The 20,460-nt window shown below is 45.5% G+C and overlaps 1 protein-coding gene across 2 annotated transcripts in view; it reads left to right on the top strand.

Annotated features, from left to right (window-relative positions):
- The window catches only part of Sin1 (SAPK-interacting protein 1), an 85,769-nt gene extending 69,886 nt beyond the window's left edge, over positions 1 to 15,883 (top strand). For both annotated transcript variants that reach the window (XM_089584311.1, XM_089584312.1), the window contains 3 exons: positions 1,866 to 1,994; positions 2,953 to 3,087; positions 15,296 to 15,883. In XM_089584311.1, the coding sequence (XP_089440437.1) occupies positions 1,866 to 1,994; positions 2,953 to 3,087; positions 15,296 to 15,516 (485 nt within the window). In that variant the 3' untranslated portion in view covers positions 15,517 to 15,883. The remainder of the gene's footprint in view (positions 1 to 1,865; positions 1,995 to 2,952; positions 3,088 to 15,295) is intronic.
- Positions 15,884 to 20,460: the final 4,577 nt, after the last annotated feature.

Genomic DNA, 20,460 nt, shown 5'->3' on the forward strand with positions numbered 1-20,460 from the left:
TTTTCTCACCAGTTCCTCTAATTTACCGGTACTATCTATCAATTCTCCATTTTCCTTTATATACAGATCCTACTGATTTTACGCTTCACATATGTTTAATCCTGCACTTCCAGCCTTATGTCACCTCTGCTTTTTAGCCACCAATCTTCCAATCTCTTTTTGCAGACATCCACCGCAGATTAATTCACATGGCCTTTGTTATCTCCGAACCCTAGGGCCTCAGGCAGAGTGACTGTGCCTGCATCGACATCCAGATTAATACTGCCACATTCTAGTAAAACGTGTTCCATTGTTACTACAGATTTTCTACATGTGTCATCTTCATGATTAAATTTCTTTTTGTAGCTTTGCATTCTACCCCTGACCTCGCTTCAAAGAGTAGGGCGCCGTCTCTTGAGTTATCATAGATCCATTGCTTCCTGATCTGCCTTTTTGATTTCCTATACAGGTCTAGAGTCTGCTTTTTCTCCATTCAATTAATCCAGTTCTTACCCTTTGCGCTCTTGATCCGCTTCGCGCTTCTTGTCCCCTCCCATGCAATTTCAACTTTATTACCCGGTATATTTCTTTCAGTGATTCTATTATCTCATGACTGGTACCTTACTCTGAGTACTGAGCTTCCTGTTTGTTGTTGGAAGGCTAAATACAGAGATCGGCCCTAGCTATTTTTATACACTGGGTAGGCATGAACAGGCTATCATCTATACGCCTCCGGCTTCTGAACCCATTCTGAAGTTCTCCCAGCATCTTTCTCCCTGTCACAGTTTTCTCTGTCACATGGGCACTTTCGATCCTAATTGAACTCAGTCTGCTTTGGGGCTTTCAAACAGGATCGAAGCATCCACTGCTACACGAGTGTTTTGAATGCTCACTGAGAAGTTTCCCTGACTTGCTTAGGGTGGCACCAAATGTTCTGCTGGTATCCGCAGTATGCTAATGTCCGCCAATACTGTTCTCGGTGCGAGGTGATGGTTGCGATTCATCCTTTTCTTTGCCAACATACGCAGTGGAAGTGGTCGTAGCGTCAAACGGTAAACATGGGGACACTATATTTGCACCAATGGTAGAGCCTGGTGTTGAGCTTATTTAAGCATGGGCCTTTGTATGACAGGCATGGTGCACTCAAAATGGTCTATCATGTGTTTTACTCAATTTATATGTTCACATTTGTGCTTTCACTTTATTCACTTGCTTTTATTCTTATAGTTCAGTGAGGGCGAGAGTTTCGGTGCCCGCTTTCGATTGTGCTTGAAAGTGTTTGTGTGACCACCTCTGATCTGCATTGAATTCAATGCGCATTGACTCAGGGTCAAAACTGTGCATGTGGCAGGGGTATTACTTTCTTTGTCGGCATTTTTAATTTCATTGCCCGCACTGCCAGCCTGTAAGGTGGATCTCGCAGAGAGTAGACGCTGCCTTGGCCAGGGCCTTCAGTCCGGCCATGCCTTGGTGAAGCACCGAGAACACGCTGCATTGGAATTCCTGCTGCATTGCAGTGAAGCGTGTTTTCTCTCCACAGCAGTGCTGGGTGTACTGAGGCTGGGGCACTCAGCATGTCGAGAATCGGCAATGCTCTGCGGCACCGCTTCGCGGCTCTGAAGGGTCGTCGCTTCACCAGTTTGTGGCGAAATCAAGATATGGCATTCCCACATAGCACTCCAGATCTTCGAATTAGTCGGGCTGGTACTGGCCGCCGGTTTTAATTATCCAGTAAAATTTTCATTAGAAATCACGAGACCACAGGAATTCTCTGAACTATCTGGGATTTCGAATTGACAGAGTTGGAATTGTCAATGTTTTGCTGCTGACGTTGAGGCATTTGGTGCTGTGACTGACTGTGTGCTGTCTCGTGTCTTCGTGCTCAGCTGCACTGTCAGCATCTCAGCCGGATGATTACACTGATCGGGACATGACAGCCATGGAAGCCCACCTGTACCAGGCGTTCAATGTGGCCCTGGTGCCTCGGATTGGACGCAACACTGAAGTCCAACTCGGTGAGTGGCTGTCATCATTCACTGTCTCTTCAAACAGCTCTGCTAGCATTTTTAAACACAGGTATTGCATCATAGTGCTTGCTCCCTGTGCAAGTGATGTTTATGTTTGCTCCTTATGCTGTGGTGACCCTTTTGGGCAGTGGTAAATTCTTCCCTTGGACTCAACTGATAACTGAACTTTGCCCATTATATCTCTCTACTATTTATGTGTCTGCTTTCTGTGAAAAATTCCCCCCCCCCCCCCCCCCCTTTGTGTAACACTCAGTTCTGGGCCTTTAGGGTAGATAAATAAATAAAAATAAATCTCCTTGACCTTCTATAAAACTCTCAAAAGAAACCTGCAGTCATTAGGGAACATGCTTAGGGTGGCTGTAGCCAGCACGGTGATGTCATGTAGGTATGTCTATTGCAGGTGCTCTGTCTAGCAGACCATGACAAAAGAACGCTCAACAGGAAGTCTGTACATGCGCTTGTTGAACACAAATATGCAGCAGCAAAAGGCCGAGGATTTCATTAGCACGGATATAGTTAAATATCGGAACAGTGCACTGCTATGAATTTGTTTGCTTTTACTAGCATAGAGAGCGAAGTGTACATTGATTTTGCATGTGGTATACATGTATGCCATCGGTTACCCCATGCGCAGTATTACAAAACCATGGAGACAAATCTGCTCCAAGCTGGATTGGTGGTGTTCCTCCAAGTCAGGAACATGTTGTTGAGTAAGGACTTTCTACTAGTAAATGAAGCAGTGATTGCCTGGTCCATTCACAGGAAGCGTTACTGGTGGGTAGCTTGTTGCCGAATGCCACAGTGGTCGTGCAGTGTCCGCCTCTGGGCCACTGCATTCACAAAGTGTGCAGAGGAAGGCCACTAATGAAAAGGAAGCATTCTTTGGCTGATTGTTCTTTGATGATCTTGCTTGTCACCAGCCATCTCTCGTTATCCTTGGATCCAGGCATATCGGGCGAGAAGGTGGAAATAACGCCGCTGCACCACAAAGCCAAGAACCGACTGTGGACCTGGCAGCCCAAAGCAGTGACGCACAACATGAACGAGATTGCGGCATGCGAGTTTGTTCATCGAAAACACAGTTGAGTCTTTTTTTCCTCCTGTCTTTGGTTATCAAAGGGTTCAATACATCACTTGTGTCCGTCTACACCACCCTACCATTGAGTTTCATTTTTTTTCGAATGTGCAATGCTTAGAAGTGGCATTTCACAGGTGTTGGAGAGCATAATCAGCAGGATTTACTGCCAAACACAAACTTTATGCTTAAATGCAGTTCAAGGCGGTCCACATAGAAACTTGCCACATTAGTAGTTGCACCACAATGAAATATAGGTATGGGAGGGAGCTTTTAATAAACTATCAGGGACTCCAAAACAGGGGGTGGTGGCAGGGGGTAGGGAGGCAGGTCTGCCCCCCCCCCCCCCCCCCCCCCCCCCCCCCCCGCGCCTCTTCAAACCCTCGAGCTGTTTGCACTTGCATCGGATTTATGATTGAAGCGCTCAGACTGTAGAATGCGAATAGCTTAGAACAGACTGACTGATTTTATTTGCTCCTTAGCCAGATTTAAAGCTATTTCTTTGAGCAGTCTAACTTAATGTGATAGCACTCAGACTATACAGGGATATTTTCTAATCTAGTCAGATCACTTCTCGCATCCACCGTTCCAAGAGCGCGAAATTTTATTTCAAACTTTGCGGGCAATAAAAGAATACATGTGGGTGCGTTAACAGCTTCTGCTTGCTTTCTAGCACTTTTCCGCTTTATTACCTGTTGTACCAGAATCAGCAAGTGTGGAAAGTGAAATATGGTTTCCTGCTATTTGAATCTCCATAAATGCTTTGCAGTAATTATGTCAGAGTAGCTCTTAACTAAGAGTGCATGTACTGTCAGCAGCGGATGAAATGCAAACGAGACTATCGATGTGCCAATGCAAAAACACCAATGTATTAGCTCATGGAGAGGAAATGCTAGTCTTGGCTCCTTCGAAATGAAATTACCCTCCACTAGGTAAGGGCTTCTTACTTTGCTGTTAGTGGTTCAAATGTCTTGTTTGCGTTTCATTGCTGATAGTATGTAAGGGGAAGATTTAGCGGGAGGGGTGCAATCGCCCCTTTGAACTTTGCACTGGAGAAACGGTAGGGCCACTCGGTGAACAGGCCATGGTCTAAGGCTAGCTGAAACGGTGTTGTCACCCAGTAAGGAAATGCTCCCTCAACTAGGCCCCATGGTATCTCTGCACACATTCTGCTGGAGGCCTCACTCATGCTCGTAGGTCAAGAGAAGACTGTCGTAACTAGGGTACGTGTATCGATCAATGACATCACCCTATAGAGTCGTAGTCTGTGACCCAACCCTTCATGATATCACTTACATAATTTGTCACCGGTCTGGAGAGTAGCATATTACCACGGGTTATCTCTGTTATCTTTCTTTCATATTGCATGAACATCAAGATCCAGTGAGAAAATATTTCTGCAGCCCAGATTTTTCTACCATTGTTAAAAAATTTGTCATGCCTGATGAGGCTCATGGCCCTTGGGCATTGTGTCCTGCGATGAAACTCATGAGAACTGTGCATACTAATTATATTAATCTTTTGTGCTGTGGATATAGTGAACCAAAAATGTGTAGAAAAATAATTACAAGATGGGCAGTGAATCTTGATATGTGGCTAGAAACGCATTGTGCCAGCACGGACGAGATGGTACAAATCAGCCATCAGCTCCACTCCGCATGTGCAAAATCGCCAATTTTGTGTTGCCCCACTGCTTTTCTTCTCGCGATTAGGCTAGGAGAGGTCAGCACTTGGTGTCTAGGTGAACCAGTAGGGGACACTCATCACAATGACTTTTTGCGTGCGTCAAATCCAGCATGCGTGAAAGAAGATATGAGTGACAATTCATGCAAAAGCACATTTACAATTGAACACCGCAGCCACCGTGGGGCGCTTGTAGATGGCATCAGCGCACATCGCAGTGCCCCAAAGAGAGATGAGATTTGCCAAGCAACTCTACAGCCACAACACACTGGCTACTAGAAATGACTATCGCATGTTTCTAGTGAGTTTCCTACATCTGTATGATACTGCCTCACTGGCATTGCAGATGAATTGAATGAAAAGACACCGACTCATTTCTTGGTTGCTTTAACGAGTAGGCGGCCAGAGAAGTCTGTTCCATTGGAAGAATTCACACATTCACTTTATGCTTGCTTTGTGAAGCCATGCCTGTTGATGTTCCATTTTCCAGCAGAAGAAATAACAGTGCGCTTCAAGGAAAACTCTATGCATTTACTGTTTTCATTAAACTGGGTGCTTTGACGTACACCTAGTAGTAAAGACACACTTATGGCTAAGAAAATTGGATTTGAGACTAACAATGGTGATGGTTCGGGCTAGTGGGTAATTCACGTGAGGTTTCATAGCTGTAAACAACGAAGGGACAAGACTCAAACTTCCACTAAACGCTTTGTTTGGCTCTTACAGGGATTATAAAGGTACAAACGGGGTGCAAGGGGGAAAACACGTGAAAGGTTATCAGGCTGACAGTGTAAAATTTGACATGTATCTAATCCCCTTATTGTTTTGCGTTGCGGAACCTCATGTGGATTTAAAAATCTTCCTGGCACTCAATTCAAACTAGCGACTTCCTTACCTTAAAAAGGCAAAGACGGGTTGCCACCGCTTTGAAGCATAGCCTCTAGGATGTGCGCCAAACACTAATGTCAACGCATCCATTTCAGTTGCGAAATCGGCCAGTAGTGGTGACAACTGAATTTTGTTCTTTGGCATTTCCTATCTCGTAAAAGCTCCATTTTCGGTGAGAGTTCATGTGGATTTCATTCGGATGATAAACAATGAATCTCTGGGCACAGAAGAAGCCCCAGATGTCTAGAATAATTCTATCTGATATACTCGTACATCAGCAGTAATGCAGCCTTTATAATAGTCCGACTCGCTCTTTTTCACAGATGTTATCATTCACTGCCACAGGGTAACAAGAGTATCTACCACTACTCCTGCAATACTCCTCCCAACGTGCACGCATAGTCACATACCAAAATTAACTTTTTGTCCGCACTGCCAGTGATTGGATTCACCTGCTAGAACCTATTTCCCCCATCAGTGACCTGTCATGCTTCAAGTCTACAATCGAATCCCACCATCCAAGCTTTCCCACCGTGTTATGCCCACCCCTCATGTAATAAATAAACTATCTCGTGCTTGAAAACTAAACATTTTGGCAGATTTTCCTGTCTGGTTGAGTTCAAAGACTTATGATAAACTCTTAACACATCTCCACCAGACAGGTGGATGTGTTTTGGAGCTGGCTTCGGCTCCTTCTTCAGGGGTGACTAGGGGGGGGGGGCAGTAGCTAGAAGGGAGCAGGAGCAGGAGGTCAGGGAGCAGGAGGTCAGAAGAATGAAAGCTGTTATGCGAAAGGCACGGGGGAGGGAGATAGAGTTGGGGGGGGGGGGGGGGGGGGGGGGGGGTTAAGGCTGGGAGGCAGTCAATGGCGACTTTCAATCTGTGAGCTCCAGAGTGAAGTCCCTGTGCATATACTGCGGGCAGGTTTCCTTTTGTGCGGTTGATGTTGTTCGGGGTAGTTTGGATGTGCCAGGATTCAAGTGAGAGCCTTTTTTGGTAATTCGCTTCAGTTCAGGCTTGCAGCGATGTGACTGGCCCGAGGTCGTTTTGGAGCAGCTTTTCGAGCAGCCAAAAGTGCTTTCTGACACAAAGAAAATGAGCATTTGGCGCAGATATACACCGTATTTTCCAGCTTACAAGTCGTGGTTTTTTTCTGGATTTTTCATCTGTGAGACTTATACGCGAAGAAAAATTGCTTGTCATCATGCGCCCTCTTTTGCTGTTCTCAGTAACTATGTTTGAAAACAAAAACAAGTAAAAGAGAAAAAGAATAGAGTTATTAGAGAGCTGTAGCACAGCGCAGTGGCAGGCGTGCGCTCATACCTGCTCATGCCTGCACATGCGAAGGTATCTCTCCGCAGAAACGGTTCACAATAGCAGATAACACTATGCTAAAATTTATCTTGCAGGTAGAATCACATAATCTTGCAACAACCGTACAGAATGCAGCGGCGGCACAAAGCGCGTGCAGCCGCTGCATCCGGTCAAGTCATATTTATATTTCAGCATCTCATTTGTATGGCATCTCGTGTGTTGTTCATGCTCAACATGATGTCACCTGCGAGGCAAAGAAGCTATGATACAAAACTCAAGTTCCATGCCCTTTCATGTGCGCTGCAGAATGGCAACCAGGGAGCAGGGAGAAAAACTACGAAAAGGCAGGCCTTGGGAAGAACTAAGGCACGCTTGTATTTTTGTCACGCTCACAAACACCGATTCTGTCGTGCACCACAGAGGCCACCACCACTCCTTTCAAATTGGTGGCAACCCGGCCGGACTAGAGCAGCAACCACACACCGCCACTGCACAAATCCGGACGTCATGAGTTTGAGCCGACTGGCGGAAAGATTTTTAAATACAATTTTCTCGGCGATCAATCCGTCTTTTACTCCCGGCATAGCCAGAAAGAGCAACAGAATCGATTTTTACTGGGGACAATAACTGGCAGTTGTCCCTTCAAGTTGGTTATCTCACAATGGACATATGCACGCCACACATGGCTTAACCGCCTGATGGCGCAACAAAGCAAACACTAAAACCATTGCCCACTGAGAACTTCACGGTAGTGAGCCGTTTCCCTACTTGAACCAAGCAAGGATGTTTGGTTTATGGGGGATTCACGTCCCAAAGCGACCCAGGCTATGAGGGACGCCGCAGTGGAGGGCTTCGGAAATTTCTACCTACTGGGGTTCTATAATGTGCACTGACATTGCACAAAAATATTCCATAAAACACAAAAATCAATTTGTGCTGTGTCAGAAAGGTTTTGTGTGCTCAATCCCACTATCATGTGGTAAACAATATGTATGGTAAACTGGAAGATGCCTCAATGAACGCCTAAAGAAGCATCACAGTAATGTACAGCCTTTGTCAAAAGTTTGGAGCCTAGGGGGTTTGCTTCTGAAGCACACTGTCTGGTTCGTAATGCATCTCCAGCGCTCCAAATTTGCTGAAGGTAAGAATATTTCTGGTCCTGCCTCCTCCAATGGGTAGGACTACCACGAATGTTATCGGAGCCCCACTGCGAGGCTTAGAAGCAAACCCCCTGGGCTCTAAACTTTTGACAAAGACTGTACATGAAACGGTGCAAGGACACCTTGGGATACACTGCAGGGATTGCGACAGCAGAACATGCAGGCCATACTTCGCAGATACGAAAGGGATAAGCAGACACAACAATCGACCAACTCGCGAAATTCTTGAAGCTGCAGAAATCGTAAGGGTAAGGGAAGCATGTGCCAGCAGCCCCCCTGTGGCAATCAGAGAAAATGAACTGAGGTTTTTAGCAACAACTATATCATGCCGCTGTTGTCGCCATCAACAGCTGCAGTATAAACTGTCTCTTGCCACTGTTCACATGTATTCTTTTGTTGGTCGAGCCCGTCATATATTTCCGCAAGCCAAGCAATAAACTTCAATTGTAAGTCAGCGCTTGCCCTTGTCTGTCTTCCTTTGTCCCTGTTTCAAACTGCACTGTATTACTCAATGGATTACCAACTCACCAAGATTCAGTTCTAGCCAGCAGACAAAAGGCGTTGATGCAGCAACCAAGAACAGAGGTTTACTGCTGCTAATAGGGAGCTTTAGCACCGTCGTTCAGTAAAGAAGCTGACTATGATAACTACTACCGTACAGTTGATGCTGCCAGGCAAGCTCAGTAATGGTGCCAATGACCGTATTGACTCCATGACTCATTTGCCCATTCCAAGTTGAAAATAAAAATTATAGGATATCAATCTGATGCCTTTTTACACTGTCAATGCTTAATTCTGCGTTCTCCTCATATTCTTAACGTGGCACACGTTTTCCACATGTAGGTGGACACCGTAGCAGTGATGCAGTTGTCTTCGCCCTGAACACAGTGGGGGGGGGGCGGGGGGGGGGGGGGGGGGGTGCGTTAATCGAGGCACCCTATTCGTAATGCGTTTGCACCCTTGCTGTGAACACACAAGGGGTGTTGGTGGTGTGGCACGTTTATTAAAACAGTCCTTTATGTCAGGTCCTTCGAGGGTGCATTGCAGTGTCAAGTCCCGGGAGGCGAGCCAGATGGGCCACGGTAGGGGTGGGTGGAAACAATAGGCAGGGGACTGGAAGGCTGTGTGCCACTGCATAAGGTAGTGTTCTACATCTGTGTATGTGTGTGGACAGTTTGGGCACTGAGACGTGGAAGTGTACCGGTATAGGTAAACTTTGGCTGGTGTATGTAGGAGATTAAACTGTATCTGGCGAAGAATGCGAGCTTGACGGAGAGTGCGAGGCCCTTGTGCGTATTGTAGCCTAGATTCGGTTAAAATTTTGGATCCACTGAAAATCTTTTTCAGCGACTTTGCTGTGTCCTTTCTACAACTTCTCTTACAGGCAAAAACAGACATCTCATCTTCAAGTACCGCTGAGTGGGACGTCTTAGCGAATGCGATGTGTGGGAAAGGTTAACTCCTTTATAACAACATCTGAACACAGTAGTGCAGCTCTCTTTCGCATGCAATGTTTTATTACTCCTTTTTATTTACTGCTACCTCAAAGGCATGGGACTTTAGGTGAGGGGCGGGTGAAAGGCTTAATGGTGGCAAGCCCTGTCTTCGGTAGCACAAAAGGCGCAAAGCGAGTGATGTTTTTTCCAAAGCAGAGATGAGAGCGCTGTAATCGCGGCGTATCCGGGCGCAAACTCCGCGGCAAGCGCGCGGAGCGCACTGTCACGTGGTATTTTTTAAACTCTGTGGGCTTTCATTTTTACCGAATAAAAATGGCCATCCTAAGCCTTATCTCGTTGGAAGTGCCTGGGTTGGACAATATTTGTGGAGCTCCACAACTTGCCTAATGACGCCTGAAGGTTTCAAGCTATATTTAAAAAGTTAATTTATTTATCTCAACTAATTATTCAAATAGGAGGAGCAAAAAAAATGCTACTGTAACTTTAGATAGACCCTAACAACATCCATGCAATTTCAGTTCTGATGAACGCTTAGTTTTTTCTAAAATCTTGGTCCAAGTTAGCTGGGACACTCTGTATGTATATATATACACACACACACACTACGCTATCATAGCATGAATCAACGCGCACACACACACACACATATATATATAGGTAGAGTATTACGACAAACGCGACTGTTCTTTTAACGTTTATTTTGCCAACAGTTTCGGGAATGGTATTCCCTTCGTCAGGGCAGGCTTACAATTGTAAGCCTGCCCTGACGAAGGGAATACTGTTGGCAAAATAAACGTTAAAAGAACAGTCGCGTTTGTCGTAATACTCTACCTAAACTAGTAAACTGGGCCATTGGAACCCCTACTGAATATATATATATATATATATATATATATATATATATATATATATATATATATATATATATGTATGCTTTACTAATCATTTATCTTTAAACAGTAACATATTCAGTAATATGCTCCACTGATGAGCACCGGAAAATAAATAAATATAAATAAAATCTCCTGTGTTCCTTGGTTTCTGTGGCTGTTGGCTTCTCTTATACCAGGTGTCCCAGCTAAATGTAACCAAGCTTTTAAAAGACACGGGATGCCCTAGCCGTCTGAAATCATCTGAGGGTTCTTCAGAGTCGCGTGACGTAGTCTGCAGTATTTTTTTCGTTCTTCAAGGTTAAGTAATTAGTTAAGCTTCATTAACTAACTTTTTAATTACTGACTTGATGAACAAAGTGTCAATGGAAAAGTTGTAGGTCGCTTTGAAAAACGCCTGACTGAAACATTTGCAGCAACGTACTATTTACGTAAAATAGTTTTTTTACTGGCCTTTAACCGTGATTCGGACAATAAGAAAAAGCTTCCACGTGACAACGGTGCCACTAAACATCCGAAGATGCGCCTTAGAGAATAAAATCCTGTTTTTCCTGAAGTCCGCTCCTCGATGAGACTTTGGGTGCACATTGGGGCAGAGAAGTGAGCGAGCAGCTGGTCACGTGACAACTTTCTTTTAAGGTCAATAAATAAAGCTACGTAAATTGTACTGTGGTGGAAACCGCACTACTAGCGGTTTTTCGAGGCGGTCTAAAACATTCTCATTGACACTTTTTTCCTGAAGTCAGTGATTAAAAAGTTAGCTAATTAAGCTTAACTAATTAACTTTGAAGTATGAAAAAAATACTCGAGACTAGGTCATGCGACTCTGCACAACCTTCATTTGGTATCACTGCACTAGGACACTTCGCCTTTTTTAAAAGGTTGGTTACATTTAGCTGGGACACCCGGTATATATATATATGGTGATTCATGTTATGATGGCGCAGTGCCTAGGGCATTCTGCTGCTAAGCCCGAGATTGTGGTATCAAATCCTGCCCATGGCAGCCAAGTTTTGACACAGACAAAATGCAGAATTCCCATGAGCTGTGCAATTTCCCCCAGGTTGTCTAAATTAATCTCGAGCTGGCCACTCCCATTTTCCACCTGCAGCTTGGGGAAATGCGTTGTGCTCAGTGGCCTCGCTCTCTCTTCAAACCTGCTCTGGCTTGTAATTGTTCACATGCTAAGCTTTTCAGTGCTTTGCTTGCACTGAACAGTGGCCAGATTTGGGAAGAAGAAATCAACTCTTTGTGCTGTCACGCCCTTGTTCTTCCCAGTTGCAACTCTGGTCACATTCAGCATCCTTTTTGGGCCCATATCCTAGCACCATGGATTGGCTGAAGTATCGGTAGCAGCTGCGGGGCTCAGCTGCAACAGAAAGTCTGTGCAATTAAAAGCCTCGAGTGTTTCTGAAGTTGTGCAAACTGCGTTCTTGAACTCCGACTCAAAAAGGAAATTATCTGTGCTGTTGAAAATTTTCACCATCGCGATAAAATAGGTCTCTATATATACGTTTTGCTCAGTTAGCAAGAGCAAGTTTTTGGCCTTTGCTTTTGAGCACACATAACTGCTATACAACTGCAGTTACATCAGTTTTTCTCGCACCATGAGTTACTGTTCCAGAGGTGATTCACTTCCCAAGGCTTTGTTTGTTTGTTTACTGAGATTTAATGTCCTAAAGCGACTCAGGCTATGAAGGATGACGTAGTGAAGGGTTCTGGAAATTTCGTCCACCTGGGGTTCTTACACGTGCACTGACATCGCACAGTGCACGGGCCTCTAGAATTTCTCCTCCATCGAAATTCAGCCGCCGCAGCCGGGATTGAACCCGCGTCTTTTGGGCCAGCAGCCGAGCGCCGTAACCACTGAGCCAACGCGGCACGGCCTTCCCAAGACTGTAAAAACTGTTACCCCATCTCTGGTGCCGGCAAGGCACCCGGCATATATCAGTAGCGACGTGCACCACACTACTGTCACAGCTGATCCAACAATGCATTGCATTGCAGCTTAAAGCTTCGAAGCTGTCTTGTGCAGCAGCCCCTGAAACGATGTGTGCAATGTGTTTTGAGTAGTGAGTGGTTTATTGCAAGTGGAAAGGGTAGAAACTTGGGCTTGTTGGGGCATTCTCTGAAGAAATCTGTAGCGTGACCAAGACATGGACAGATAGGGCATGCACACTCAGCGCTAACTCCCAACAGTGAGTTATTATGCGTCAGAAAAGGTGATTTCTATGCCTAAGTGTCGTACTTTGACCATCAGGGCACGAACGAGACAAACTAGTAACAAATATTGTTTGGTAACAGTGCCATAGAAAGGTCGCTTACACAATTTTTCCCAAAATTGTGACCCCTTTGGCCTCTGTGATTTCACGCGTCTATTGCTATTTGTGAATTTTTCAAACGACACATTTCTTTAGCAGCAGTATACGTTGACAATCGGAGCAGTGGGCTGAGAAACTTTTACCCCGCGTATTACGCACGTCACGACCATGTCCTCAAAGGCAATCATTCAGGCGTCTGCTTGTTTTCCCTACATATTGCTTTCCACACGAAAGAGGAGCTGAAGTTGAGCCTACTTATAACAACAAACCTGGTGGAGGTTCATAGTAAGTGGACTTCTCATGTTACAGCCAAAAATACAAAGTAAACATAGACCCCATTACAGTGCTTTGCAAGCTCTCCAGCTCAGTCACATGCTCCTCTCCAGTACCCTCGCTACTTATAACTAATCACTGGAAGCACTCACGGTAGCAGGTGGTAGGTCAGCCTTCTCGTCATCATCCTCGTCAGATTCCTGACAGTATGAGAGTTCTCGTGCCTCCCATGCTATTATTTTTATCGGTTTATGGCTTTCCGGTGTTTGTGCCATCATCTGCAACCAATAAAGTCCTCTCAGGTGACATCAGTTCAGGCGAGGAGCACATTGACAGCACATTGCCACAAATCCACCTGCGTCTGATAGCGTGGTGTTCGACAGCGCCCTTCATCGCTCCTGGGCCCCTTAAACAATGCCTTACGGACACAATTCTTGATGCACTCCACAGTCAGTTTCATCCATGGGACCTTATCAATCCACGGCAGGGAGCAGAGAAATATTAACTGGGACGTTGTGGCACCTGGTCAGTGAATTGCTATCAGTATGCATGGGTGACATGGCACAGAGGGACCACCTTGAGCATGTGAATTTTGCCCGTGTCAAGTGGCTGGTCTTGCTTGTCGCATTCGGTGGCTGAAGAGTGTGATCACCACAGTGAGGGAAGGTAGTGTGTGGTGCACCACACGACTGTCAAGCATGGGAAAGACGTTCCTGTTTTTTTTTTTTTCCCCTACGTGATGGCTGAACTCAACAAGCCACTCTGCGAACATTGACTATCATCACAACATTGACTGTCATCACCATGCCCGCTCTAAATTTATGCCTAGTGGCACTCTTGTAAAATAAAAAAAATGTCGTGCATCAGTAAGGCCTTTGTGTCGTGCATGTAATGGACGAGAACGCAGCTTCCAGTACACTGCGCCTTCCCGATGACAAGCGGTGACCACAGGTCGCTGCCATTCATGCTTGTAAACAGAAAGCGGTTAGCACGAAGCCTGCATTTTTGATGGCCGCATCTGGTAGAAAGTTTTTTCAGCATTCCAGACGTCCTGTATTCCTTATTTTTTAAGTTTATTGCGATGTCAGTGGACGTTAAAGAACCCCAGGTGGTCGAAATTATTCCGGAGCCCTCCACTACGGCGTCTCTCATAGCCTGAGTCGCTTTGGGACGTTAAACCCCATAAACCAACCAACCATTTTTGTTCTTGCTTTTTGGGTCGCCACATTATTTTCGTAGGAAGTGGGAAGGGGGCGACACGGAGGAGACTCTCTCTGCTGCTGCAAGACACGGTGGTTTCCGGCTGCAGGGCTGAGTTTGCAGTGCATCCTCGTTCACTGTAACCAAGCTGTGTAGCCACTGATGATTGCTGTGTCTCAGATGTAGTGCCATTGCCCTAATACATAACTTGACGGTAGCACCACCCTCGTTCATAAAAGTGAGCGTTTGTTATAACTGCAGCCGTTATAAGTGGGCATTTTAAGCCATGTTTCTTTGTACAGCTGGTCACTTCTTTAACTTCCATTGCCTTTTAGTGCATAGGGCACACGATTTGCTTGGTGCCAAAAAGACCACCACTCTAGCCGATGCCCGTTGCACTGTTCTTTTTTTTTTTCAGGTTATGGGAAAGCCTATAAAAGTAGGGAATGACAGCAACGTGTTCTTCTGTTCTGTTTTCCGCAGGCACAACATGTTCAAAACACCTTCCGTGACAAATACTAGAACATGGGGAGGGTACCCAGCTTCTTGCAAAAGTTTGCACTGCTGTGAAAGGCTCTCATACATGAGGTGTGGGCAAGATTTCTTGAGGGTGTTGAGAAAGACAAAGAGTGCAATAGATCTTTTCAAAAGTTTGAAGTGAGCTGAATGAAAGGGTACGTGGCTCAGCACATCTCATCCAGATGAAGAATAAATTTAAAGTCGAGAAATCTGATGTATCCTCTTTCAGCTGGTTGGAATGGTTTAGGTCACGAAACAACGCAACGACATTAAAAGTGTCGCCCGTGAAGGAACTGTCATCACTGCGAACAAAAACCAGAAAGTAATCAACTGCTGTTTCAGCAAAGAACCTCTCAAGCTGAGCTAAAAACAAAATACAAGACCCAGTGTGTATGCCTTGCATTTGAGGGTGTGGTTTTTTCATCCCACTGTACATAAAGGTGGCGCTAGGTATGTCTTCATAATGTGAGCGGCTTTCAAGCATGAGCCCTTTTGTTTCTTTCTGCCAGGTATGGGCTCTCCAGAGAGGTGTGTGGTGAAGGTGGTGTACCTGTCTGGAGGGGAGTTCAAGAACCACGTGTTTGAAACGGACCCCGGCACGGCATCTGTGATACGCAACAAACTTGGCTACATCCTGGTGATGCGCACCAGTTCAGCACGCACCCAGTACCTGGCCCTGAAGGAGCGGAAACTGCTCCGCAAGCAGGCCTCCTTCCTGCTCCCCAGCTAAGCCCTGCCACCCCTTGGAGGCATGCAGACGGAGCACTGCCGTGGTGTGCCTGGAGCATTCTCATCACACCCCAGGCACAACCGAGAGAGCCCCGTGGATGCCTTCATCGCGACGGCAGATGCGTGTGTGGTGAGATTAGGACAGATTGAGGATTCCCCCTGGAGTGCTCACCACCCTGTCTTCCATCCCATCTTGTGCACAAGTGAAGGTGTTCCGATGGAGGAGAGTGTCATCAGCTGCACGGATGGTGTAGCGGGCTGCGTTTTCTCCGGAGCTTGCAGTGCTCAGCACCCGGGTGGAGCCAATGAAACTAGGTGTGGCACAGTCACCACTTTGTCCCTAGCCACGTCACGGGGGGGGGGGGGGGGGGGGGGGGGGGGGCAGCATGGTAGAAGGCCACAACTGACGGGAAAGACTGTTGTGGAGTCATGTCATTATCGAGAAGAAACGAATGGCCTTACGTGTATTTGTTCAGGATTCCAGTCAAGTCAAAAATAATGCACAGAGCAGCGGAAAAGTAGTCTGTGTGACGGACCACACTGTTGCCTGCTTAGTTTGTGCACTGGTGGTATTATGCATAGCAATATTGCAATGTTTCACATGACGACTGCCTGCCTTACTCATCTTCTCGCCTCCCTCGAGAGAGAGAAGCCGCTCACCAGTGCCACCTGCAGCAGAGAACAGTTGCATGTTGTGCTGCCTTCCTTTGCTTCTCTTTCGTGTGATCACAAAATGCCAGAGCAGAAGAAAGTGCAAGCCCCGGAAGCAGCTGCGGTGTCCCGGGAATGAGGCCCCCTCTCCCTTTTCGGTCATGCTGGTGTCGGAGCAACCGTGTGCACAAGAAGTGGCCTGTGTGGTATCTGCTGTGCAGATTACACCCTGTTCCTACCTCTAGCTTTTCTGGCCAAGAAACTGCGGCCAGCTTGTGCAGAACGCTCGGAGTGACATTCGTAGGGGTCCTGAAACCAACTTGGGTGTGCGAGGAGGAGGGAAGGTCCCTGGGACTGTGCACCAAGCACCACAGTTTTGCAAATGCCACTGGTTTGTTTCGAGGAAGGTGCCCAGGCTGAGACATGGATTTGAGTGTGGGCATTAATCCTGGCTTTGCATAGGCTTGCCTTTGCACAGCATGGCCCCGAAGACAAGTGTGTTGTTTGCTGGTTTGTTTGTAGCCTCACTCGTAACTAAGCAGGAAACCGAAAAAAAACACAGCTTGTTACTAAGTTTATAGTCTTTCCTGTACACTGCCAGTGCTACCACAGCCCATACTTGTAGCTGAAACCTACTTTTTAGCATCCAAGTACTTCTTGCGTGAAAGTGAAAAGAGAGAGTACGTAATGTTCTGTATGTTTGCCCCAATTTGTAATGCAAGCTGTGTGGGAAACTTGGGGTGCAGGCGGCAAGGGCAGTTCAGTTGGAGGCACTTGAAACGGTTTGTAGCGGGTAGTGTGTGTAGTTGTACATTATGTCATTGCCCTTTGCTGAGCAGGAAGCTCAGAAACCACTACACCTTAAAGCTGTATTGAACTTTGGCCTTGTTGAGAATAAGTGTTGGCCTTGCCTTGCATTTGCACTCTAAAAGTCTTTGATGAGTTGTGCTGCCTCAGTTGGCTTAGTGCTGGAGCATACAATCAGTATTCACGGCCAGTGTTGTTTCCACTTGACTAAGTTTGCATATTTCGTGCAGGGCAATGAAGGCTGTATAAATTCTTTGCTGAAATGAAGGGGCAATGTTTTCTTAATGCCTCCAAAAGGTGTGTCATGAAGCTGCCCTTGCCTGGCTATCCCTGTTTTGAGTAGAGATGGCACTAGCAAGTTTGAAATCACTCTGTGCATTTCCAGAATACACTTGATTTAGCAGTTTGGTGGGTAAAATCACTTTGGAAATTTTTCTAAGAAACTAAGGTAACACTAGCAATTTGTTCAAGGGTCACTGAGGACAAGGTGCCCCGTATTGTTTGACTACCATGTTATAATTGTTTGGCTAGCATGTTATAATTGTTTGGCTAGCATGTTAGAGGCTATTTTCACTGAAAATGCGACTTATATGGGCTAGGAAACACCACCAATGCCGTTTTCACAAATTGACTGTGGTGATGTCAGTTGTTTCTTTTGTGGATCTCCAAAGCTAGATTGCATGGCCAGCCATTTTCACGGACTCTGTGGTGTGCTTGGTGTAGTTCTGAGTTTTAATTCAGATTTAACTCCAAATTTCTCAGCAATAAAAGCATTTTTTGCTGACATTTTATTAAGAACAAGACTTCGATGGAGTTATCCTAAAACCTGCATTTCCAGCTGTGTGTTCAATTCTTTTGTCTCTGTGGTGTGAATGACGGTCCCTGTGGTCATGAACAGACTCGTGTTATTTGTCTCTTTATCTCATCATAAAGTTGTATTAAAGTTGAAATTGCATTTGCAATAATATGTATAACGATGTGGTTAAAAATTTATTCACTTTAGCAGCTTTTCCATTTAACTGCCTTATCTTTATTTTCAAAAGACTGAGTGCCCCGACACAGTTATCCATGGCACCATTCCCTCCATACTCCTTTTCTGTGAAGGATTACAAAAAGAGGTGTGTGAACACTCAGTACTAAAATCCTTAGATAGGCTTTAAATTAGGGGATGTGCGAATATTCGAAATCTCGAATACAAATCGAATATGTTATATGTTCGGTTCATATTCGTATTCAAAAAGTTGGTATTCGAGAATTTCCGAATTTGTGGTATACGATCACTGGTGAATGTTCGAAAATTTTTGAATATTCGAAAATTCTCAAATATTAGAAAATTTTCTAACATTTGCCAGCAGTTGTGTACCATGCCGACTTTCATGATTTCAGCCACAGCAAAACCATGATATCTGGGCAAATTATCCGACGATCGAGTTTAAAGTGCCAGGAAAACAATATAAATGGATCCTCTTCGATTCTTCTCCGTTTATCGCATGGACCAATCGCATTCGGCCGCTGCTAGGCTTGACCTCGAGCAAAATTCTGCAGGTGGGCTCTCCCACATATGACACCTGACAACAGGATGGCCGACCACACGCTTTGAACAGTCTCAGCGGGAATGCGTTCATTGAGTCCTCCATAATGTGTTACATACTTGACGCCCATACCCATGGCATTCATCCGATCGCCTTCATACTCTCTTAAATTCACCTTCAGGTAATTCAGGCATCTCTTCCAGTCCCTGCAACTCTGAATTAATGAGGTTATAGCCATCATGTTATTTTTAGCTGCTAGTTGTGTCATTTTATGTATTTAATTTTACGTGACCTCAATACAGTTCGAATACTGTTGTGCTGTCTAATCAAATAGTATAATCAAATAACATTTCTGTGCACATCATGTTTTTTTTATATGGTGCTGAGTCAGTCTGGTTTTGTTTATTTCAGCTGCAAAGGACATGCACTGTTGTGAAAAACTCAAGTGCCACAGCATTTGCCTGTATATCATTTTCTGAAATACTTTTTTTATAGTGAATAGATATTCGATTTGATATTCGAAGACATTTTTTCTTCATACTCATATTCGATTCATATTCAAAAATTTCAATAGTCGCACACCCCTACTTAAAATGAAAAGATCCTGCCTCATATTGACAGAATAAAGCATTGTGACAGCAACGAAATGAATAATTTTATTTTTAACTTGGTATTGAATATTGCATAAAACAAGCTGAAGCAATGCACTGTGGCGAAACCTTGATATTATTGGTGTATCCCACCACGTGACCACATTGGTAAAATATTTTCTTTCAGAAGTGTTTGTCATGTATTATTGCGCTCTGCTCTCTCTTCAGTACGTAGCCGCCGCGGTGGCTCAGTGGTTTATGGTGCTCGGCTGCTGACCCGAAAGACGCGGGTTCGATCCCGGCCGCGGCGGCTGGAATTTCTTTGGAGGAGAAATTCTAGAGGCCCGTGTACTGTGCGATGTCAGTGCACGTTAAAGAACCCCAGGTGGTCGGAATTTCCGGAGCCCTCCACTACGGCGTCTCTCATAGCCTTAGTCGCTTTGGGACATTAAACCCCATAAACCAAACCATCTTCAGTACGTATTTCAAAGAAAAGCAATACTTTTTGTTAGAACCTTGCACGGGCTGCTTTCCGAGGCCCAAGCTTGGCCCAGGCCTGAGACTCAAAAAGCCCGGTCCAGGCCTGCCGTATTGTTACTCTGTTTACCCCCCGCCCGTCGCTTTATTTTCCGTAGTATGTGTTTGAAGACGTGAAGTGGCCTAAACCATTATGCTCTTCTCCAATAACATTTCGTGTAGCATAGAGATGGGTTTTTGGGTGGTGAATGCAGATATTCAAAGACTATCTTGGAACAGACAGCTGCCCATCGAGCAATCGAATGGAGGTCCCTCTCCAGCGGTTTTCATGAAACTTGGGATGTCAAGTCGTGAGCGGTAACACAAAACTGAGCAGATGCAAACGCCTTCTAGTAGATCCGAAGGCGTGTGCTCGCTGATAGCTGAAACAGCCCAAGCCGAAGTAGATGAACACATCTGTACAAACCATGTGTCAGGCATTACAGTCCTCTGCTAAGAACTTCGCTGTTCAGCAGCCCACTGCTGGAATTTGCCCTTTTTGTTTTTAACTCCTTCTGTTGTATCATTAGCCGCCGCGGTGGCTCAGTGGCTATGGTGCTCGGTTGCTGGCCCGAAAGAAGCGGGTTCGATCCCGGCCGCGGCGGTTGAATTTCTTTGGAGGAGAAATTCGAGGCCCGTGTACTGTGCGATGTCAGTGCACGTTAAAGAACCCCAGGTGGTCGAAATTTCCGGAGCCCTCCACTACGGCGTCTCTCATAGCCTCAGTTGCTTTGGGACGTTAAACCCCATAAACCAACCAAATCTGTTGTATCATTCACCACGGCCAGGCGTGCACATCTGAGATTACTTAGACACAGCACTGTGAGTGATGCTGATTTAACTCAGTTT

Source organism: Amblyomma mixtum, chromosome 3 (genome assembly GCF_055824585.1).
Source record: "Amblyomma mixtum isolate Tamu chromosome 3, ASM5582458v1, whole genome shotgun sequence".
In the NCBI taxonomy this organism is placed as follows: Eukaryota; Metazoa; Arthropoda; class Arachnida; order Ixodida; family Ixodidae; genus Amblyomma; species Amblyomma mixtum.